This window comes from Crocodylus porosus, unplaced genomic scaffold (assembly GCF_001723895.1).
Source record: "Crocodylus porosus isolate Cpor-Errol unplaced genomic scaffold, CroPor_comp1, whole genome shotgun sequence".
Taxonomy (NCBI): domain Eukaryota; kingdom Metazoa; phylum Chordata; order Crocodylia; family Crocodylidae; genus Crocodylus; species Crocodylus porosus.
Window position 1 is genome coordinate 75,233,787 of NW_017728909.1, and position 23,774 is coordinate 75,257,560.

The window sequence follows — 23,774 nt, forward strand, 5'->3', positions numbered from 1 at the left end:
GGGAGGAGAGTGTGAAGTTGTCCTGGCACTTCCAGCTGGGAGGGAGGCCTGTTGTCCAATAAAACACCCTACTGGTTGACAGAAATTCAGTTTTCACTGAATTCACAGCAAATGAGAGTACTTTTAAGTTTTTAGATGTAAGGTCTGACTAGAAAAAATACTCGAGAGACACATGACCCACACCTATCCCAACCCTGCACTGATTTAAGGAAAAGCTACTGTCACTCAAAGCAGGAGAGAGGGCACCAACGCTTAAAAAGAAAAATTCAAGCCTGCTTGCCAAGCAGGGATTCCTTGGCATACCTAGATACAAGTTCAATAGGAATTACCATGCTTTCTAACCTTTACAGTCTATTTGGTTCACTGCAAGATGTCAGACTTTATCACAAGCACTTAACAGCTATTATTAAAAAAATGGAAGTCACCTGGTTAAAATTAAGATTTAGATCAAAGCAATGTTTTTAAGGTGATATGAAATATATGTTAAAGCAGGTGTGAGAACCAAACCACAAATGGCATAAATTAAAACACAGGATAAAGAAGACACATAAATGTGAGTTAAAGTTCTATGAATAAGTTAATTATTAAGCACAGCACAAGCCAATGATAATTAGCTTTAGATGAAAACAATTACTAAAAGCTCAAAGACCTGTATTTTTTTGGTCAAAAGGGTAATTTTGTTTGTTCATTTACACACCAAGCTTCTTTACAATTAGTGTTTCCTTTTAAAATTTGAATTACCTTCCTGAATGGATGAAAGGCTGCTCTGTTCATAAAATGATGTTGGTTGTACACACACTGTAATCAGCTCTTTCAAGCTGCTCTGCTTTCAGGCCAAGCAGCTTTAAAACCAACAAGTTTGGCAGTACCTGGTGCTAATTTTCTGGTTTAAAAGGCAGCGGCTAAATGGCAAACTATTTGAGTCAAACTTTCAAAGGTCTGCTCTAGAGCATGTAGGCAAAACATGCCTCTGTGCAAACAGGTAACTGCACCTTCAAAATAAGTAGTTGTGTGCACAAATCTTTAGCTATCCACTTTGCATATGCAACTGCATGCTTTTTGTGTGAAAGTTACCTTTATTGTCATAGGTATTTCAAAAACACCTAGTAGGCTAGTATCTACACAGTTATTTGTGTTCATATTCTGCAGATTCAACTGAGGTGCCTATTTTTGCCATGTCTAGTCTGGCAGCTATACAAAGAAATTAGTGTCCTCTCTTTGTAATACAGCACAAGCAAGTTCTAGTGTCCCTTTCCTTCCACTTTTTACAGAGCTCCACACACGACCTGATATGCACTGCACTGCACTGCACCGCACCATGTGCAGTTGCATAAGTGACAAAATGTGTGTCAGCGTGCAGAAAATGGCAATGGTGTGCTTTTGAAACAACATACCTCCAATGCATTTTAGTTCAAAAGTGCGCCACCACCATTTTCTCAGCGCTGACGTGCATTTTACCACTTATACAACTGTATGCTCCGGAGAGCTGGGTGCTTTTAAAAGCACCCATTGCGGTAGCGCAAGCATGCGTAAAAATGCCGTGAATTTCTTTCACACAGGGGAATATTACTGGTAGTATACAGCAACTCCATTCTGCTGCTTATTCCCTGATACCAGCATTTGAAGTGTGGCTGGGAAAAAGGGTGCATCTGTGCTCATCTTTGTATCTTAGTGATCCCCAGTTCCTGATGAAGCCTGGTGCTAATTAGATCAAGCTTTGTGTTGCACTAAGTCCAGAGCAGTTCAAAGATCAGAGGCAGAATTGAAGGGCACAGCAAAAAGGTGCATTTAAGGAGGCTGCAGGTAAGAAACAGGGTCACTGCATTTAAAACTACAAAAGTTAAACCATAAGCAAGTCATGATCCACATGGCCAAACTCTCAGCACCCCATCCTTCGATTAAGAAATTCTACTGGGTGTTGGTGGGTTCAGATTTTCACGGCTTCAGATACAGGGGATTTCCACACTCCAGGTGTTGGCTACATTTTCACATTCATTCTGCTATAATGCATTTTTGTAAAACACTTTGAGAACCTCAGATAAAAAGCATTATGGGTATGTCTACAAAGCAATTCAGGGAGTCACTGCAACTGGTGTAGAGGTAACCTTTAAACCAATGGTGTTCCAGTTTTTGCCCCGTGTGTTGGATGAGTAGCAAAGGGTTAGTCTTTGGGCCGGATCAGGCCTTATACCCCCAAGGTTCCAGATGCCTGGATTGGCCTCTGCACCGCCTTGGCTTGCCCCCTGTGTCCAGATCAGGCTCCCCACTGCCTTGGCCTGGTGTGCTCAGATTGCACCCCCTACCTCCCAAGACCTCAGCCTCACCCCACATGTCCAAATTATGTGCCCCCAGCCCCACATGCCTGGATCACACCCCCTCTGCTGCTCCAACCCTGCATGCCCAATCTAGTATACAGGGTCATGCTATCCAGCCCACGGGGCCTCTCCACAAGTCCAAAACTTTGGCAGCAAAGGAGCAGCAACTAACGCTGCTGCCACTCCCCTACTCCCAAATTTTCAGACCCATAGGGAGCCCTGTGGGCAGGAGGATGTGGTGAGTCACTTTCTATAACCATTTTCTGCTGGCAATATGCTGTACAAGTCCACAAGTTTGCAGCTGCACAGCATTTAGTTATAAATACTTGACTGGTCAGACTAAGTTTTTCTTTGACAGCTACCCAGCAGGCAAGAGTCCACATTCCTTTCATTTGGCTCTGTGGCTTGCCATATCTGAGCTGCATATAGATGCACTGAGGGACATTCACTAATTCTCCCTCTCTCCTCTCAGTTCCTTGTTAACAAAACAGTGGAACAAGACTGCTTTGAGAAGTTGCAGAATCTCTATCATTGGAAATTTTCAAGAGGAGGCTGGATAAACATTTGCCAAGGATGTTTTAGGAGCAGCATTCTTGCATTTGTGTAGGGGGTTGAACCCAATGAATCTTGAGGTACCTTCCAACCCTAAGATTTTGCTCATCTTCTAGAGAAGCTGTTCAAGTAGACAATCCCAGCCTCAATCTATCATATGGTATGACTTATTTTTGTATGACAAATATATTTCCCTACTGAAGCTTTAATTAAAAACAAACTTGCATTTGAATGAGATCACATCATCATGCTGATCTTTTCCATGTTTGGAAGGTTTGTTTTAAAATGCATTATTAGTTTTTATTTGGTGTACTAGCATTTAGTTTGGCCCCTCTTGGCTCTTGAGAATTACAGTCATGGTGTATAACTGATAGAACATGTGTTTATTATACGGCTACTACCTCCTCATTTAGGTGAGCCATTTGACTGTCATGGCTCTCCCATGACTCTATACCATCTCAGAGATGGGGAGCAGTACAGGGACAACCAGTTATTGAATGAATTAAGTCTTTTCTGACTGGAAATAGCAGAGGCTGGTAACAGTTTCCTTGCTTATGTCCAAATGACATAGGGACTCCAAACTAAGAATTTCCAATGATGGAAATTCACTCTGTAAAACAGTAAACAAAGCTTACTCTGCACCTTTTCTGCATAAAACTACAGGGGAGTTTTGAGCTACGTGAACTGAAAGCTGAATTTGATTTGAGCCATTCCTTTTGCATTTTGCAGCAAAAACCAAACCACATTCCACACTGACCAAAAACAAATTACAAATCTGCAATATTGCTTGTGTTCTTAGCAACATTTTAACTCAAAATGATCATTCAAACAGAGACAAGATTTCTACTCACTCTTGACTTTACAAGAAAGAACCATTGTCCCTCAGAGCAAGCTCTCTTCTTAGTTGCTCCAAAATGTCCACAAATTACAACCTATTTCTTGTAAACTGGTAAGTAGGTAAATGGTGCATCAGCTCCCTTCAGGAGCTAAGCAGGCTTACAGTATATTAGTTCAGACATCTCTCTTCCAAACCAAATACCAAATTGGTTGCAGCTGTATTTCAACTCTTTTTTTCCTGGTTGGGTTCCCAAACCAGCTGAGCTGTCTTGAGCTACAGAATCATCAAGGAGACAAAACAATTAGGGAAGATTGCTGGCTTGACCCCATAACCATTGTGACTTCATCAGCATCAGGAGTGTTGGCAGAATGTAACAACATGAGCATCTAGCTTCTTGTGGCCATGCATATAGGGTATGCCATAACCAAGAATGGGCTTACCAAGAGCCCTTATCAAGACCAGGATATTATTGGAACATTCTGAAAATATTTTAAATGATTATGACTACTAACAGCAAACATCACACTGCATGCATCTGAGCAGAGATACAATTGTGACACCATTTCTCTGCTGTTGGGTTTACTGGACGACACGACACGCGAGCCATTACTCTACAAACTTGCTAAACTCATCTGACCTCACCTTCTGAAGAGTTTAAAAATACACACATTTTCTAAATGAAAAAATATCAGTTAACTTATGTAATATGTCACAGATTTAAATGTGTTGCAATCATTTAGACTCTTGTTTAGACTGAATGCATTACTAACCTTCAAATCAACAGCTAATTTAAAGACATGGGAGTTAAAATCAGCCTGTCAAACTCTGTGGAGCTCTGGTTTCTCTTGACTATTTTCACAATATTTTGACTTATTTAAAAGGAAGCATTAGGTTGGCATAAAGCAGCAGTATATCAGGCCTTTCTTCAGTATGTCAGCTGTAGGGTGCCAGGGTTGTACAACTTTTTGTGCCAGCAAGGCAGAGGCTTTTATTTCTCCTGTCATTAAACAAGTGTAAATAACTGCCTACAAAATCACTGCCAGATTATATTGTGATGTTGTAAGAGATGGCTCTTCTTCATCTCTGATGGTCTTTGACAGGCTCTTAGTCAAAAACAATCATCACCATGCTTGGGTTTTGATTTATTAATGAAAAGGTAATTCCAAAATAATAGTGTGTGAGGGCTCAGAATCAGGTAGTTCCAGGATTTTTACCCTTGGAATCCATTTATTCCAAACCTGAACTTCATTTACAGTCAGGGCGGAGTATAACAAGGGTGGACTAAAGCCCATCCCCATGAAGGAAGCAGTAATTAACCTGAAGATTTCTGCAATGTTCCAATGTCTGCTAAAGGAGTGGGACAAGGGATGAATCTCAAACCTTGTGAAAAAGGCCTGGAAGCAATAAGAATAAAGAATTACTTTCCTTACCTCTTCCCACCAGCCCCCAAAAAGCTAACTAGAAGCTTCCTAAGGTTATCCTGCTTGATGTGTTTTTGCCCCTAAATGCACTGACTGGTCTGTCAGTGACCACAAAAGAAAAACACCACAAAATTTTAATCTTTAGCTATAAATATTTGTTACTTCTACACTAGAGGCATGAACATAAATCAAAGTGAAGGAACACATGGTCTAATCAAGCCCCTACGGTCTAATGACCTAAGCACAGAGGGCTCTAATACAGTATGTAACACCAGGGCATTGCTGGCTGAGGAAAGGTTTTGCTCAGGTACCATGACCTGACATCCCAGTTTAACTGGAACAGTCCTGGATTTCAAAGGCTGGTCCTGCCTGGCTGGTGAGAGCTAAAATGAGAGTCCCGGAAGCACAGGGGCATCAGGCACAGCACACCATACTGCCCTGCTCCCCCCTCTGTCTGCAGAAGTGCCGCTGACCCGGGGGGGAGCAGTACCTGACAGCACCATCACTTTCCAGGGGCCACACACGATGGGGGCAGCAGTATTAGACTCAGTCCTGTGTACCAATTTCCTTTGGATTCTGGAGATGATCTCATGCATATATATGTACATATTTAGCCACCTGTAGCATTCGTCAAAGAAGTCAGATACCCTATACTTTCTCTGTCTGTGCACCTATACACACATATACATGCACACTTCAGTTATGCAAACGCCTCTGCCTAGAAATTTATAGCTATTGTTAGTACATTTGTTTGTTTTCTAATGCAAACCTTTTCCCATTAAAGTAAAAGTTCATATGACAGATTATAGAACAAAGCATGGGAAAAGCCACTAACTGCCCATCTAGAAACAGGAGGCTACTAGAGAGGAATGACAGCTTGGACAGTTAATGTGATGCTGAGAACTAACATGGCCCTTCTGAGCACTGCCCAAGAAGACATGAATCTGAGGCTTATTTATATGAGTACAGAGATGGCTGACTGTGCAGTTATAGAGATTACTCTGTACAGAAAATACTTCATAGCAGTACCATTCCAACAGCAGTCATATTAGGCTGTATTGTCCGAAGACATCTTCCCATGCACATCAGTATCTTTATTTATAGCAGAATTTGCAATATTAACCTGTTCAAAAAATGTTTAGATGCTATTATTACAGTACAAAGGTATTACTGCTCCTGCAGAGTGCAGCAGTACTCTCTCACTTTTCATGTATACAAATATATTCCTGGTATACTAAATGAAACGGCTTCCAGTTTGCTACGTAGTAGACTTCAGCAGGATAAACAAATTAAAACACACATTAATATAGATTACACAATTATAATTAAGGAGGGAAAACCAAAAGGAAGAAAAGAACATAAGGCTCCTATGGACAGTGATTTGGGTTAAGATAGTACTATTAATGGAAGATAAATATGCCTTTGGGTATATTTTAGAAGCTGGGATAGATCTTTAAATGTTAGATTTGTTATTCAATAACTTGGATTTGTTAATAAATAAAGATAAAAAAATTAAGAAGTGAAAAGCCAAACATCGTTAGTGTGAGAGAATTTCAAGTAAACATCTCCTGCAGAGATGTCAACTCTTTACTTTCAAAGTAGGTGTAAAATATCTAAATAGCCAAGGACCTAGCAGTTCATTTGCCTCTTAAAAAGCTAAGCTCCTGAAAAAAACATTGGGAAATGCCAGAAGACTCTGTCACATACTTGGGAGAAAAGGCCTTTGCCTTGCAATAGGCTAAGAATGTAATAGAGAAAAAGAATGTTCCTCTGATCATATCTGGAAAGTATTTAAAGAAAGAACTTGTACTTACAGAGCAATGTCCAGAAAAAGAGGTGCCCAAAACCCTGACATTCACTGAGTATACTGAATTACTGTAATGTAAGAGCAGGCAATTATTTTGGGTGGAGTGCTGCTTAACAGGTTTTGGTGAGCTGTCAAGGGCCACATGGGTAGCCCCGCCCCTTGACAGTTGCCCTGCCCCTTTGTTGCCATCTTAGGACTGGAAGTTGTGTGCCCCCCCTTTTCTCCCAAGCCCCTGGACTTTGCCACTGGAAGTCTCTCCCCTTGTCCCCCCTCCCACCAGAAATACTTCTTTTAGGAGGGGGGGTTGCCATCTTAGAACCAGAAAACCCCCCAAATCATACACAAAAAGTCAAACACCTACTAGTACATATTTTAATTTTATTTCAAAAAAATAATTTTGCCATGATATGTATTTGTGTACTGTATATAGAGGGGACTGCATAATAACTCAAAATAAATTCTTAGTCTTGTATATTAGGGGTGTGTGTGGGGGGTGTATGTTGGGGTGTGGAGGTGTTAGAGGGTTGTGTATATGTGGGGGTGTGGTGGGGCAGGGTGTGGGTGTGTTGGGTTTATGGGATGAGAGAGAGGGTGTGGGGGAGTGTAGACCCTGGCCCTGTACTCTCCCCATGGTGCAGCAGCCACAGGAGGGGGTGCTCAGGGCTCTTGTGCCCAGCGGGGTGCAGCTCTGGCCAGCGCTGCACATAGCAGCAAGGAGTGCAGACCCCTGCTGGACAGTCTCTATTGCCAGCGCTCCTCATACTCGAACAGCATGGGAGGGAAGCTGAGTGTGCTGGAGCCAGTTGCCTAACCTGCCAGGGCTGCATGGCAGGGGAGGGAAGCCCTGGCCACTTTCCCTTGGGGGTGGGGAAGGCAGCCAGCTCCAGCACACAGGGCTTCCCTCTCCTGATACGCAGCCTGAGTGGGGAAGGGAAGGATCACAGATACAAGCAAGTGTACTACATTTGAACTGGGCTTCTATATCAAGATGAATTTGGTTTAAAGTCCTACTGTGCATAGCACTGGAGAAAGTTAAAAGAAAGGATTGGCTGCTTTCCCTGACACACTCCTATTAGTTTCTTTTCCTGTTAGGGCTACCCACTTTGCAACAGCCTAATACACATGTTCCAATCCTCCATGCCCTCTGAATACCTATTATATCACATGTAACTGCACCAACTTTATGACCAAATCAGGCCCAGCACGTACTTTATACTGTGTGACAAGAATTTGGGCCAGACTTCCCAGGAAGCTGTAATACCTTATTGTTGTTCCTTGTAGTCGATCAATCTTCTTATTTAACTCTGCAATAATGCTGTGAAGCTCCGTGATTCGTTCTTCATAGCGCAGTGTCGTTCGTTCTTGTACATCTTCGTGCTCTCTCATGAGATGAGACTGCTCACACTAAAGCACAGAAAACAAAAGCACAAAGAAAACAGATAGGTTTTATGACAATATAAAATATCCCTCCTACCTGCCAATCCCATCATTAAGTTTCTACAAGGGGAAGAATACAAGAATGCTCAAAAGTTACACAATCTTGGGCTACGCTGGCAATTTGTCAGTTGCTCAAGGATTTAATTTAAATTGGACAAAACAAAGCATGCTGAAGCTGTCTTCATCTTCAACATGAAGTGTCACCCACAGCTTGGAGCAACCTGGAGTAACACATGTTGAAATCTTAGTGAGAAACATTATCCATCCAGGATGTTCAGAGCTCTCCCAGTGTTGCTAGGGCCATTCAACATACCACAAGCAGAAATTATGCAAGAAGGCTGTGCAATAATTGTGCTGTGATGTTGTGCTGCAACATCAGATCCTGTAACACAATGCAATGATTCCTCTTATCTTCTTTGCCATTTACTATTTAGCGTCAGTGACTTTTACAAATTTATGTGACAACTTGCTGTCAAGTAGACTGAACAATCATAGACAGTTCATATATCATGTCCAGTGTTTCTCTCTCTCAATTGCTGTCACAAGATCTGTCCTCTCAATATCATGCTCAGGTCTGCTCGGAACATGTCTTTACCAAAGTAGTTTTGGCAGGATCTGCCTGTGGCAGAATGCCATCTCTGTCTTTCTCCAAACTCTGCTATCAGGCAGATGACCAATCTGACAATTTGGTTATCATGGTCACTGCAGAGGGCAGACACCCCTGGCTCCATTAGCTTCAGGTAACCCTGAGTTGTAACCTGTGCTGGATACATTCCTGAGGGAGTCCTGCTCCCTTTGCCTATGTAACTGGCCTCACACATAGAAGTGGGGGCTTCAGCTCTCTATTGTTCTAAGCCAGGGGTGGGCAAACTGCAGCCCGCAGGCAAGACGCAGCCCGCCAGGCCCTTCTATCCGGCCCGTGGGTCCCTAAAAATTTTAGAAAATTCATATTTATCAGCCCCTGCCTCCCTGTCATGTGGCCTTCACTGGCTTGCCAAAACGCAGTAAGCAGCCCTCCATCTGAAATAATTGCCCACCCCTGTAATCTAAGAAATATCATCAGGACTGGGTTGGGGGCTAAAGACCCTGCCAGTCTACCCAGCAACCAGTGATGCATTTCAAATTGGTTGGCTGGCAGCCAACAGTTGCTGGCAGCCAACAGTTGCTGGCCTTCATTGGATCAGGTAAATGAGGTCATAAGTTGTATACAAGTTAAGGACTGCCCAGAAGGCAGGACAGCATCCATGATGAGAACTTTCAGAGAAGCTGGACCATCTAAAACTCGCTCTCTGTCTTGAAATTCATGGTCAATGAACTACTTACCTCTAGCAGGAATCTCCACCTGCCTCTGGATGATACTTGTGAGTAAGCTACTTGATATCTAACTAGATATACAGCTTGCAGTAACTCCGATGTGTAATCAAAGGCTACCATGCCACTGTTTGCTCTAAGGTATTTCTCTGATAGTGCTCTACCCTGTACCCTATTCCAAACCTAATCAAAGTTCTCCTCTGTACCTAGCATGGCAGACTTTTTGAGAGAGGGTCTAGATTATGCCTTAGGGTCCCCTTGGTTCAGCTGACTAAGGGAGACCACTATTTGTGCTTCAGACTTAGGGAAGCACCCCAAGTTCTTCCAGTGGGTTGAGTACCCCCCAAAGGACTACTATGCCTGTGTTTCCCAGGGGGCCCAGGACCAAGATTAGTTCAGACTGGGTGGTGGCAGCATTACCCCCAGGCTTGTGGGTGTGCTCCAGGAAGGGAGTCAGCCGGACATGAAGCTCTCCCAGGGAGCCACTCAGAGCCTGGAAGGTGGTCAAGCGCAGTGAGGCGGGTGGCTCAACATAGGAGCACCCCCTATTGGCCCATCACAGTGCCCATACCAGCAAATACAGTACTTCAGCACAGAACAATGGTGTGTATATAGAGATACTTATGCTAACTCAACTACTAAAAGCAGCACAGAGTTTCCCCTACCTAATTAGCCCTGCTGAGAAGCACAGTACATTAGGTCAAGCAAAGTACCACAAAAATGTGGCACCTGATATGGTACGTTGGTATGAAACTGTCATTCAGGACAATCTCAGGTTGAACTACATAGCACTACAATATGCTGTACAAGCATACCCAATGACAATGCAATAACAAACCAATACAATTTGATACAACGTTCTGTCATGAAGTTGCAGCAGTCAATTAATTCTAGAAGATGGTCACAAAAAGTAGCAATGCTTATTCCAGAAAAGAGCAGTCTATTGCAACAGGCTGCAAAACACCTTAGTTAACCAAAAATTTGAGGTGCATCAGCATCTTCTAGTGGGTGATCCAGGAGGAAGAATAGTGCAAGACACCGGAGATGTGGCCACTACCTCCTTCCCTATTATTCTGGCTTGAGTACTTGGTTGGAATACATATATAGAATAATAAACAAATTCTAGAAAATCTGTAAGCAAGTATACCTTCTCATCAGGAAGGAAGGGTCTCTGAAAGCGCTACATTTTACACACTTTACTCATTTGAGTGATGAGTGTTTTTGTATGCCTCACAGAACCCTGCTGTCTCCAAGAGAGTTTTAAATCAGTTTCTGCACCTGTTCCCAGATGTCAGTACCTGCATGCATTGCAATTACAGAGCCAGCTATAATACATGTTCCTTAGGCCTGTGCTTAGCAGCAGTCTGTGAGGACCAAGACGTCTAACATCCTGTTTCTCTTCCTTGGCAGGAATCAGCCAATTCTCCTGCAGTTGCATAATAGTGTGCACTGTGTTCCAGTTAAAGAAATCTCAGTGATCTAAGCATGGCTACTGTAAAAATTACATTTGCTGATCAAACATAATCAATGTCTACATAATGGAACAGAAATAAACAGTACATGCAACTCTTGCACTTTTTTTTTTTTACACCAAAAGTGATTTGCCCCAAATTGTCACTGTATACAGTACAAGTACAGCAATGTTATATAAAACACATATATATACACCTCCTATATTAAAGAGTCTGACAGTATTTTCATAACTTCCTCTTATTCTCTTTGGTCCAAAATCTATGGCTTGAGGTAATCACCTACATACAAAATTTGTTCCAAAACAGAACTTGACGCTGAGCTTGAGAACACTTCAATGTTTCTACACACTAACAACACACAGGTATACTAGTTTCAGACCCTACTCTTCTCCAGTAAAATTGTCCTAAATTTTAACTTTTGCTACCTTTCCCCAAGCCCTGTAGAGAGTTTCCATGCTATTTTTTATTCTAAACCCCTACCAGGAACCATATACAGTGGTTTCTCTCCAACCCTCCTAACAAAGTACTAAATATTAAAATTTGATTGATGGATATTAATACAAACATGTACTTTGGAGACAGTGTTATTTATTTATTTTTTGGAAAATAAGGGAAAGAAAGAACCAAGATATATATCACAAGCTATAAAGATGGGGCAAACAGTATTTAGTTTAAAACGTAAATACATATTTATCACAGAAAAATAGAACTCAGGAATGTAAATGAGTTCAAAATTTGCCAAGGGCAGAACTGTTCTTAACAGCAGTCTCTGTCCAAATGAAGGCTGCTTTACTTTCTTTGCACAAAATAGATCTTTAACACTAGCACAGGCAACATCCCATTCTGCAATGGGATTAATTTTGTTCTTAGACTAAGGGCTCAGACTTGTACCAAGTGGAATGCCACATGGATCACAAGGGGAGTGTGCTTATCAGATGGTCTTCTGAACAAAGATGAAGAGCTAAGGGCTACTTCCTGGAACTCCAGTTAGCTAAATCTGGCCTTCAGGTCACACGCTGGCTATTACGTAAAGGCAACAACCTATCTGCTGACTTGAAATAATTTAGTTTCTCCCCATCTTACCCCTTCATACTTGACCAAAGAGCTTCCTCTTCTTTCAAAGTGTAAAAGTATTGAGTAGAAAGTGTCAGAAAAAAACAACAGCTTCACAAAAATGCTAGATACAGGTTAAGTGCAGGAAAAATGGAAAGAAAAAGCTGCTTACTGTACCTTTCTAAACCAAATTTCCTGTGATATACTTTGCTGACCACAAACAATGTCTCAGCATTATCCAGTTCAGTGAATTATCTGCACGGTGTGTGTGTTTTTTAAAAAAAAAAAAAACCCTGAAAGGACATTTCTGATAATGTTTAATAATTATTTTTCTAACAATAAATAAAAAGCCTACAACAACAGATTTAATTTCTCTGTTCCCTGAAAAGCTGAATAATTCCTTATCTTGACTGAAGATATACTGACTCCCACTAATGGACTCTAGCCATTCTCAGACATTATCAGACTCGCTTTCCGTCTCTCACCTTTGCACCATTTTTCACAATAATCTTTATACAGTGACAGACATATAATGTGAACAACAAAGAGCAAATGTTTTAAAGATATCAGTGAAACGTGTGCACCGGAACTATTTCAAGTTTTGTTTAAAAGAGTCACTGGGGCAACAAAATGTGGAAATAGAAAAGGCAGAAGCAGGAACCACTATGCCCTAGGAGAGGCTGCAAGCTGGTTTGGTGGGAAATAAGCCTAAGGATACTTGGCTGGTGCGTCCTGAAAGGTGAAGTGATTCTTCTTTAAAGAGCGTTCAAAAGGGGGGAGCACATACTTTTGAATTCTACAATCTAGAGAAGGAAGGGCATATCAAGGCTATCTACTAACCAGGATTTAATAGATTTCATAAGATTTCATAGACATTAGGGCTGGAAGGGACCTTGCAGGATCATCGGGTCCAGCCCCCCGCCCAAGGGGCAGGCCATCAGCTGGGGTCAGATCACCCCAGCAAGATAAGCATCCAGACATTTCATAAAGGTATCCATGGTAGGTGCTTGCAGCACTTCTGGGGGGAGTCTATTCCAGACTCCGGAGACTTAGACAGTAAAGAAATTTTTCCTTTTGTCTAGTCTAAAATGGTCTTCCAGCAGTTTGTGACTGTTAGACCCTGTTTTCCCTTGGGGTGCCCTGGTGAACAGATGTCCTGCCAGTTCCTGATGCACACCCCTTATATACTTATAGGCTGCTACCAAGTCACCCCTGAGCCTTCACTTCTCCAGGCTGAAGAGTCCCATGCCTCTCAGCTTCTCCTCATAAGGCCTGTTCTCTTGACCTCTCATCATGTGTGTGGCTCTCCTCTGGACTCTCTCAAGCTTCTCCATTTCCTTTCTAAAGCGTGGAGCCCAGAATTGGATGCAGTACTCCAGCTGAGGCCTCATTAAGGCTGAGTAAAGCCAGAGGATGGTTTATTGGGTTTTGCTTGAGATGCAGCCGTAGATGCAAGCCAGAATTTTATTTGTTTTACTGCCTATTATTCAGTGTTTATCAGTTGTGTCACACAACACAGCTTTTGGCCCAAACTTACTCTGTGTCACTCAATGTTAAAATGAACTTTCTAATATTCAATCTAAAACTGCCTTTTGCTTATTCAATTCTGTTGTTGTTATTAAATGTCATTTCATTATGCTAAATTATTTCACCTCATTGTTTATATCTTTCAAATATCACAAGATTTTTCATGTCCTCGTCCTTTCCTAGCCAAGATGTGTGTATTTAGTCCTTTTAATCCATCTTCAACCTTACAGTTATGACACAAGTGACTCAGACTCCCCCCTTCCTCTTCAGCTTTGTTCTGGCCTCATATCTAGTTGCCTGACTGACATTTAAGGGCACTGCAGAGAGAAAGTACAAGGATAAGCCACAGATTCCTGAATGGGGTTGCAATTGAAGACCAGGTACCAGAAAAAAGTGGTTTTGGTAAAGTTTTTAGGTTAAGCAAGCTAACCTTGTCCTGGGACAAACTACAAGTTGCTTCACTGAATCAATTTACCATGTCTGAGAACACCTTTGCCTCTTAACTCTGATCTTCTAGATAAGAGAGACAACATGAAACCACCACCAGAGTATCAGGATTATGAAGTGAGAGGATAAGAAAAAATATTTCAGCCCCAGGATATCAGTTCAGCAAAAGAGTGTCATTGCCTATTAATGCACAGAAACCTACCATAAACAAAACAGTAACAGCCTCATCCTTTGTGTTACCCTTACTGTACTCAGTTAGACAATTAGACTAATCCTAACCTCAGTGCTATGGTAAAAAACCCCCAGAGCCTCAGGCACCTTCATGAAGTAGAAGTAATTCCAGTAACAAAATAATTAAGGAAGAGCACAAGTCGTGACTTGAATTAGTTTTAAAAAAGCCCATACACACCTAAAAACCAATACCTGCCTCGCAGGCTCTAAAGGGCTAACATTTTTGTCCAAACAACAGAACGGTTTAAACTGAATGGGATTGGAGGATGTCAGACATTTTTATTTATAAAGCTACTTTCATCCTGCCTGACATTCCCTCTTCCTCAGAACTCTGCACAATGCAAATCCTACCATCCGCCACTCATCTCTATGCCCAAATCTCAAATTTATTCCAAACTAGTGTTAGCTCATAAAACTTGCACTTCAATATTAAAAACGTTTCTCCAATTTTCTGGCTTGGATTCTGGCTTGGAGACAACAGAAGATTCTTCCAAAAATTTCCACCAGATTTCCAAGCAAGCTTCATTTTGCCTTCTCCCCTGTAGAACATCAACTCGACAAGACAACTTTTCCACTCCTAAAACTTTTGAATTTTTTTTAATAAGGCTGTGATCTCAGGGGTGTTAATTCTCTTCCAGGCTTTTGCAACTAATTTTTGCAGCCACTAGACAATTAGTAATGAATTATTTATGACACTTATATGTTGCAGAGTTTGCAGGATGGATCCATACGAATGCTAAGAAGTTAGCTGCTAGTTTGCATCCTCGCATTTCCCTCACCATGTCTCCAGCCTTCTTCTAGAGCAGTTTAATTATGGGACACATCCACCACCTGTGGTAGCATCCTTCCAATTGACCACATTCCCTCCAGCGTTTGCCTGTTTCTACCCCTTAAATGCATTTAAATTTCAAGTGGGGTGAGATACCATCAATATAGAATCGATATAGGATTTTAATATTAATTTCTAATGATTTCAGCTCACTTATTGAATGACAGAATGTGTCTTGATTTCAAGTTATTCACAGCAAAACAAAATAAAGCTTTTCCTTTTGTGAAGTCAAGTCTCCTCATCCAAAAACAAGAGTATGAAGTGTTTTGGATTTCCCCCTCTCTAGGAGTCTTCTCCTCCACCTTCTCTTCTGTCTAGCTTACAGAGAAAGGCACACTACTGTACTGATAAAGCTGGGTAATTCATGTGTGGAGAACTATGAGGTTGCTTGTGGAATTACCAAAGGAGCAGAATAGAGAGGAACAGTACGTAGCTAGAAATTCTCAAATTTCGAACCCCCCACTGCCCATCTCCAAATACATTTTTTCGTGGCATCAACTGTCAATATTTTTCTTTAAAAAGAGCATAACAAAATTGCCAAGCTCTGAGATATATGGCACGTCCCGACAATGAAGGCCTTTAGGAATGTGTTCTTTTACCTGTCCTGAAGAAGAGGGGACCTTGAACCAACTTTGGAAAAAGAAACATTTATAGAAATCCAACTATATGTAGCTTCTGCGTTTCCTTTTCTGCTACTGAAGACTAATCAAGCTTTAATGAATATTTTAATCCTTATAGCTCAGCTTCTCTTTTTGCAGCATGTTAAAACAAGAGCATCATGAGCTTTGCCTATTTTCTTACGGATTTCTTACGGATTTCTGCAAATATTTTCTTCAGAGCCAACTCCCTTCTAAAGCTTCAAATTCACTAGTTTCATAAGAGTTCAAACAAGAAAAATGTCCATTTGGCAGAGGTAGGTAAATTCTATGCATGGCCATGCATTATAGCTTGGTTTAAATCAAAACCAGAAGTGGACCTGCATTCATTTTGTATCATTTACTGTGGGTTACATGTCAGAGATACAGAAGTGCTTTTTTGTTTCGGATACAAGAGGGCAGAGTGGGTTGTTTTAGTGTTAGTTAGGATGTGCAGTAGTTTGTAGAACTATTTACAAAAAGTTATTAGTAGTGGCATAAGAAAGAAGGGACATATGAGAAGCAGGGAGAGCAAGGCAGATTTATGAGATCCATGGATGGGGATGTAGTAGCTTGTTCTTTCTGCCTATGCTGAAAGTCAAAGCCACACAAGATAAATTGGGATATCTGAGGCATAGGATACAGCAACAGACAACATGCCATCTAAGGAATGGGCAAGCTGGTCTCTGAAACAGTAAAATGCTTCTAGAGGAGTCAGTGAACCTTAGAAGCAAACTGTCTCATGCTGATAATAGCAGACTGTCACGGGGAGGGGCGCAGGGGTGGCTGTGATCCCTCTAGCGCCCCCCTACCGTGCCAAGTAGGTGATCCAGCACCCTCTTATCTCGCCCGCCACATCTTTGATGATATCTGGTTCTATATGGGAGGTTGCCTTTGATCCCCTAGTACACGGTGTTATGCTGGGACTATTCCCCGTTCCGTATGGGGTGACTCGGTGCACCCCAGCCTTAAGGGCTATGCGTGCCTCCAACCTCCCCTTTAGCACGCCCCAAGCCTCACAGCTGTACCGGACGTTCTCGTGTCATATGCTTGCCCCCACCTGGGGTCTCCCGATACGCGCACTCCCTCTCTCTGGAGTTTCTCCATACGCGCGCCCAATATACTCGCCCCTCCCGGGCTTCTGTCCCCCTCTCACCCTTTCCGGGCCTCTAGTCACGCGTTCGGCTCTGTTTCACTCCTATCAGTCAGGCCCCTATCCACACGTCCGCCCCTCTCCAGGCTTCCTCTCGCGCGCCTGCCCCTCTCCGGGACTTAGTGTCAGTAGGGTGCTGGTCGCTCACCCTGGAGCCTCTTATTTTAACCTGCCCTCCGGGCTTGTTCTCGTATGCCAGCCTCTCTCCCGGACTCTTACTGCATGCTCGCCCAGGTTTCCTGTTCCTGTATGCCTACCCTCCCTGGGGCCTATGCCGCGCTGCCCGCGCTTCTCGCCCTCCCTGGGGCCTATGCCGCGCTGCCCGCGCTTCTCGCCCTCCCTGGGGCCTAACTCCCGCGCTGCCCACGCTTGGGGGCTCAGGTGGCCCGTAGCCGTGCCTGGCCCTGACCCTTCTCCTGGGTCGTACGCCCTACTGGGCAGAATACTGCCCCCTTACGGGGCCGGGGTCACAACATCCCACAACATTGCGCCTCTCCCTGGTGCTCACCCATAGTGCCAGCTCCGGCACCAATCACTGTGCTGCCCTGGCACTGCGTGCTGTGCCCTTACTGGGCACCAGGAACCCCCAAATTATTGGGGAGCTCCCGTGAGGCCTCCTTGCACCCCTACAGCCTCACCCGGTCCTCCGGTATTCACACAAACAGCCCTACCGCAAAGCAAACTACTAGCCAACTGGCTCTAACTCAAAATAGGCCTACCGGCTATAACATAAGGGTCCAGGCCCAAACTGGCCCTCTTGCAAAGGCATCTCCACCAGGATTCTCTCTGCCCTCACCACACTGCGTCCCCTTAGGTGCTCAGGCTGCACCGCTCATCTCTGCTCTGCTGGGCTCTTCTGCAGAGCTCCTGCACCTCAGGGTGCCAGAAAGGAACTGGCTCTGGCCTCAGCCTGGTTGCTTATAAAGGTCAGGCCCTGCCCCCTTCTAGCCAGCTGACCCACATTAGTTGCCCCGGCAACTCTCACCTGTGCTGCCCTGTTGATTGGCAGCTGTCCTTATTACTGTTACTAGTAGCGAGCACCCTAGTGCTCTGCTACACAGACAAAGGCCACTGTTACACATACTCCGGGGGCAGGGGGTGGTACTTTAATTAGAGCAGCTCCAAGAGCCACTCTAATTAAAACTGCTGCCACGTCCCCTGTATCAGCATCCTCACATTTTAAAAAGGTGGTGGGGCACTTGACCTAAAGCTCATTTGATCCCCACTGCCATTTTTAAGCATGGGGATGCTGATACATGACATGCAAGAGGCTCCTGGAGCATGGCGATTGCTTCGCTCCAACAGACTCAGTTAGTTAGACTAGAATTAAACAGGTGAGAATTCCAGCCTCTGCGCTCATGTATAGGTGCCCAAAAGGGGGAACAACAACATGGGGACAAAAGCTGAAAGAAACAAAAGGGTAGGCATGATAGCTAGGAATGGAACTGATAAATATGGCAGGGGACTGATCTGAATTTTTACTGCATGACTATACTGCTTCTAGCAGCTTAGCTAGCTTGGGTACTACTGCTGCATGGCACTGCATTGATCTGTGTGCCCATTCTGTTCCTTCCTATTTGCCATTTGATCTCATCCCTGTAATTAGGCTTCTGTCTCTTCACTCCGCTAAACCTTTAAATGACTCCTTTTTATATAAATTCTAAACAACTTCTCTCTCTTCCTTCTCGTGTTTGCTGTCCCTGTACTGCTGATCTCACCTCTTATTTTTCCTCCTCATTTCTTCATTTCAGAGATAGCAAACAGAACAATTCAGGGACCAAGCCTTTCCTCTCTACACATTTGTCTTCCAATGACCTTACCTCTTCTCATGGCTTTTAAACTCACCTATACTCTGATGGTCTCCAAAATCACCGATATTTCTCTCCAATGGGCCACAGACCCATTGGAGACACTGCAACTAACTACAACAGTGAGTTTAATAATGAGATGCCACAGCAGTCATCTGTTCTGATGCACATCTGAGATGTTGATTGAGCTGAAAGCCCAGGAAGACAGAAGTGGTTCAATATTGGTTAAATATGGCTCATTATGGTAATTCAAATGCTATTCTTCAGTCCCTTTGAATACAGATTCCTAGTCATTCATCTACTTGCTCTATGTCTAAAATGTACACCCCTGTGAACTTCTGAATCACAGAATTATAGGACAGTGGGAGTGAAAAATATCTCTGGAAGTTGTTTAGTCCAATTCCCAGCCTAAAGCAGCAGCATCCCTATCCAAATCATCCCATACAAATCCTTGTCTAATCTACTGCTAAATCTACAACCTAACCTACCACAGGTAAAGGAGGGGGACAATGACTGTCAGTGTCCTGCTGCTGCGGATGTTATCAAAACACACTTGAGAGATCCAAGAAAGACGGTCAAGCCCCCCACTACAGAGAAGGCAAAACAATGCATACTCTGTACCAATCTGACCACAGGGTAAAATTCCTTCCTGACCCCAAATGTAGTGATCCGTCTGATCCTGAGCAGAGGGGCAAGACCTTCTAGCCAGAAATCTCTAGGTTTTAGTCCCAGCAGAACATTTAGCACACCCTAATCAAAATCCCCAGTTTGGCTGCAACCAATGTCTAGTGAAAAAATACCCCATGATATGCAACAGGAGGAGAAAAACATTCCTTCTTGGCCCCATGTGGCAACTACTCAGATTGATTAAGTGATACATTTTAGAGGTGACAAGTTTTGATGAGGACAAGAATGGTGGAGTGCAGAAGGGAAGAAAAAGATGAAAAAATAATTCCAAGATTGAGAGTCTGTATGAAGAACTGAATGCTAATGTTAATAATAAATCAAAGTGAAGGGAATACAAACAAAGAAGAAAACATGTTTTAGGGACACTCAGCTCAAGAGGACTGCAAGAATGGTCATGATGCATCATGTTTACTTTATATTTTTAATATGGCCTCCTTATTTCCATCATCTTTTGCAATACCCTCCACATCCACCACAACTTCAAATAAAATAAACATGCGACTTTAATCCCCTTTTATTAGTGTTTTGATCTCTATAAAGGATTAAGTCCAACAATTCATTGGATCTTTTATCTGTCCTCTGGAGAGTAAAATGGGAGACAGCTGGTATTTAGCTGGGGAATACAGAACACAGGGAAGAATCACAAAATAGCCAGACTATAACTCCCCACTGCAAGGCATCTCTGCAGTTTTACAAGTTAAAAACTTCCATTTTTAAAATGTTGGGGTTTTGATTAGAAAACAGCAACGTGTTCTACACAATGTGGAAACTTCATGAAAAAAGATTTAGTGGAAAACCATTTTTTGGTCCAAAAAATATTTCAGCAGAAAACTGGGGACCAATTATAAAGCACTATAGAGCATTTACATGTGCTCTTTAAGGAACTCCAGCTATTTGAAAGCAGTAATAACCAAACGAGAATGCCCCCAAAGAACAATGGATTTTCTCTCTTCCTTTGGCATCATGATAAGGGATCTATTTTTCCCCACAGTCCTCTTTGCAGGTGCATGTCCTGTGGTGTTTATTTCAGGGGAGGGAGAAGAGGGCAGAGACAACTTTTCAAACACTCTGAAGCAGGGGGGCACCCCTGCGTGACACTTAAACCTCCCTGGATATTCCATTGCTGACCTCAGAGTAGCTGTTCTTAGCCAGCAAAACTTTTAAAATGCATGGGAAACTGCAAAACAAGAAATCATCACAGACTAGATTGTGTTAAGTATGGTTTAATCTGAGACTATGAATTATTATCCCATTACTTCGAGCCTTTATAAGCCTCTTGCCCCTTAGTGTGTTAACCTACTTTGTTTTTCACTCCTGCCCAATTTGCCTCTCTCTGCAGTGCCTTCTCCTTTTTCCTCTCCCCTTCCTATGCTTTGTATTCTAATCACTCCTTTCTATTTAGTAGCTCTGTTTCCTGCAGGCCCTTCACAGCATTTGCTGAAGTAAGCCCTCTGCTTACAAAAGTGTATGTTGTAACAGCTCTGATTTAGTTAGTCTATAAACATGCAAATCCCCCCTGCACTTTGCCCAACCCTAAACCAGCAAAGCTAAAAACCTTTCAAAAATTGCCTGCAACCTTCTTGGCTGTGCTGATTTTTCCTGGAGTCAGCACAGAATTTGCCCTGTACCTCCTGGGCATAGACTCCTAAAGGACACAATTCAGAATCTGGTCCACTTTTTGTTTTTGGGTTATTTTTTTTAATAAAACAGAAAGAGTACCTACATTATAGTGGTTTTACTTATATTACTAATACTACCACAAATTATTAAAATGAAAATCCTAATTTATACACAGGTTCACCTTCCTCGCCTTTTGTGTTTCGTTGCTTTTGGAAATCCTCACCATGGCAATGCAAATGGACCCATTAGCTTAAATTTCATCTATATCTATTCTTTTGGGTCAGTTTCATCCTTTGGCTCTCCTGACCCAACACAATGTCATAACATTTGGCTTGTAATTACTACAGAGGATGATTTATTTGCTTTAAAAACTGTTTTGGTTGGATTCTTAAAATGCCATATAAACAGTTCAACTGAACTTACTTTTGGCTTTTGCAAAATATACATTTGGATGAAATGCAAGTTGGCACTACCCTTAGAAACACTAAACTTTATTACTCTTAGCTGTTTACACAGTTCTCAGGACTCTCCAGGATCAACAGCCAAATATTTCACACCCGCATAACACTTTACAGACATTAAACAATTAATGATAGAGTTTTTGCTAAAGGCAAACAAGGCAGGTAAGCCCTCCCTGTAAGAAGATTGTCATGGACGTAGGATTTCTTTCATTGCCCTCTGACAGTGAGTAAGAACCTTGACTGGACAGACCAGTGGTAGCCAACCTTCCTGGCAGACATGGCACAAGGTAAACCCTGCACACTCCCCCAGTACTACTCTGAACCCCTCCCCTTGCTCGACATGTTACTGTGCTGTCTGTGTTCTGCCTCATCCATTGCTCTGCCTTCTTCAGTCTGCCCTACCATTGTGTTCCCTGCTCCCTCCCTGATCAGTCACATGCCACACAAAGAGGCTGCTCATGCCATTTACAGTATATGTACACAGATTGACCACTTCTAAAATGGACCACTCACCTGACACAATCTGGAAATTCTTAACTTCAGATTATTTCTCATCTTTCCTCAATTTCTTACTATCTTTCTCATACTAAAAAAAGGTCTCAATGTAAAAGGACATGCGACTTTTATTGTTTAGTACTTTTGCAAACTGCAGTTACAAATGCAATTGAACTGATCCTTAATGAATGCCTAATAGCAAGCAAAAGCAACCCGCAGCCCTGTTGATCAAATTTAGTCAGTAAGGGCTACTATACAGGTGCAGGGAGCCTGCTCCAACCTGCTGGAAATCCCATTCGTCGGAGCAGACTCGATTAAGCGAGTCTGCTGGAGCATGGATATGAATGTGCTCCTGCAGATTCTAGTGTCACATGCATCAGTGTCCCCATACTGAAAAATGCCAGTGGGGCACTTTGACCTAATGCTTGTTGAACAAGCTTTAGTTTAAAGTGCCTCACCGCCATTTTTTCAGCACAAGGATGCTGATGCACACGATGATCAGGCACTTCTAATTATGGTGGCTCACTTATTAAAGTGTGCTCCCCCAGAAACACTTGCCAGAGTATGTGTAAAAATGCCCTAAAAGACCTCTACAGAGAGGGCTTGCAACAAGTATTTGAGAGACTGCTGCTAAGTATTCACGCCTGGCCTGGAAGCAACACAGATTTATTCCCATTTTAATTGACAGGCTTATGAACCTAAACAAAATATAGCACAGCATGCAGCTAGTGTAATTTCCATGGGTGAAGCTGAACCAGCAGGGTTTCATTTTTGTAGTTCTCCAGCAGCAGTTATATGCATTTATGACATCACAGGATGCAGCCATGCAAATAACTGCTGTGATATAAATTCAGAAATATAACTTCATTGCAAACAAGCATACAAAAAATCTAAAAAATTAGTACTATATAATATCATGAAAGCCAAATCTTAATGCATTTAATATATGTTAAGTACCAAATCAAAAAAGGTATATGCCAACAGGGAATCGTCATTTATGGTGGTGTTTCGAATGGGGTTGTTCAGGCATTAATATTAAGCCCAAAGCCATTCAATTCTTTTATCAAGGATCTGGAAGTAAACATAAAACTATGGTTGACAAAATCTGTAGATGACAGACTGGAAGAAACAGTAAATAGTAATAAGGGCAGGGGAGACTTAAAGAATGCCTGAACAGTTTGGTAAATTAATCCCCATTCAAACAAAGGGCACACTTTTGTATCAAATTGTATCTCAGAATGGGGGACTCCCTTGGAAAGCAGCAAACCGAGAGGAATTTTAGGGATCGGAATGGTCAATGTGAATTCCCATAGAGATGCTGTGGCAAAAGGATTATTGTGAACTTTGGGTGTATAAATGGAGGGAGTAAAGAGTAGGGAGATACTTTTACCGCTCTGTGCCAGTGATACTTAACCAGGGTGCTATGGCATCCTGGGCTACCACAAGTCCCTAATAAAACTGCCGTGGGGTGCTGTGCAGTATTAGCACTGTCAGACATGAAAGCCTACACAATTCACAAGATGAACCGAGAGATTTTCCCTAAATAAGACTCTACCATGTCAAAAACATTCTGACTTGTTTTGATCTTTGAGTTCTGCCAGAGAATAATTATTTTATTATTTTTCTGTAGTCTAAAAATGAGCGAAAGCAAAGAGACGGCATTTTCTGAGGAGTG

General features: G+C 42.5%; 1 protein-coding gene across 2 annotated transcripts in view; it reads right to left on the reverse strand.

The window, feature by feature from the left end:
* The window catches only part of MCC (mutated in colorectal cancers), a 357,260-nt gene that overhangs the window by 89,116 nt on the left and 244,370 nt on the right, over positions 1 to 23,774 (reverse strand). For both annotated transcript variants that reach the window (XM_019532486.1, XM_019532487.1), the window contains one exon: positions 8,195 to 8,337. In XM_019532486.1, the coding sequence (XP_019388031.1) occupies positions 8,195 to 8,337 (143 nt within the window). The remainder of the gene's footprint in view (positions 1 to 8,194; positions 8,338 to 23,774) is intronic.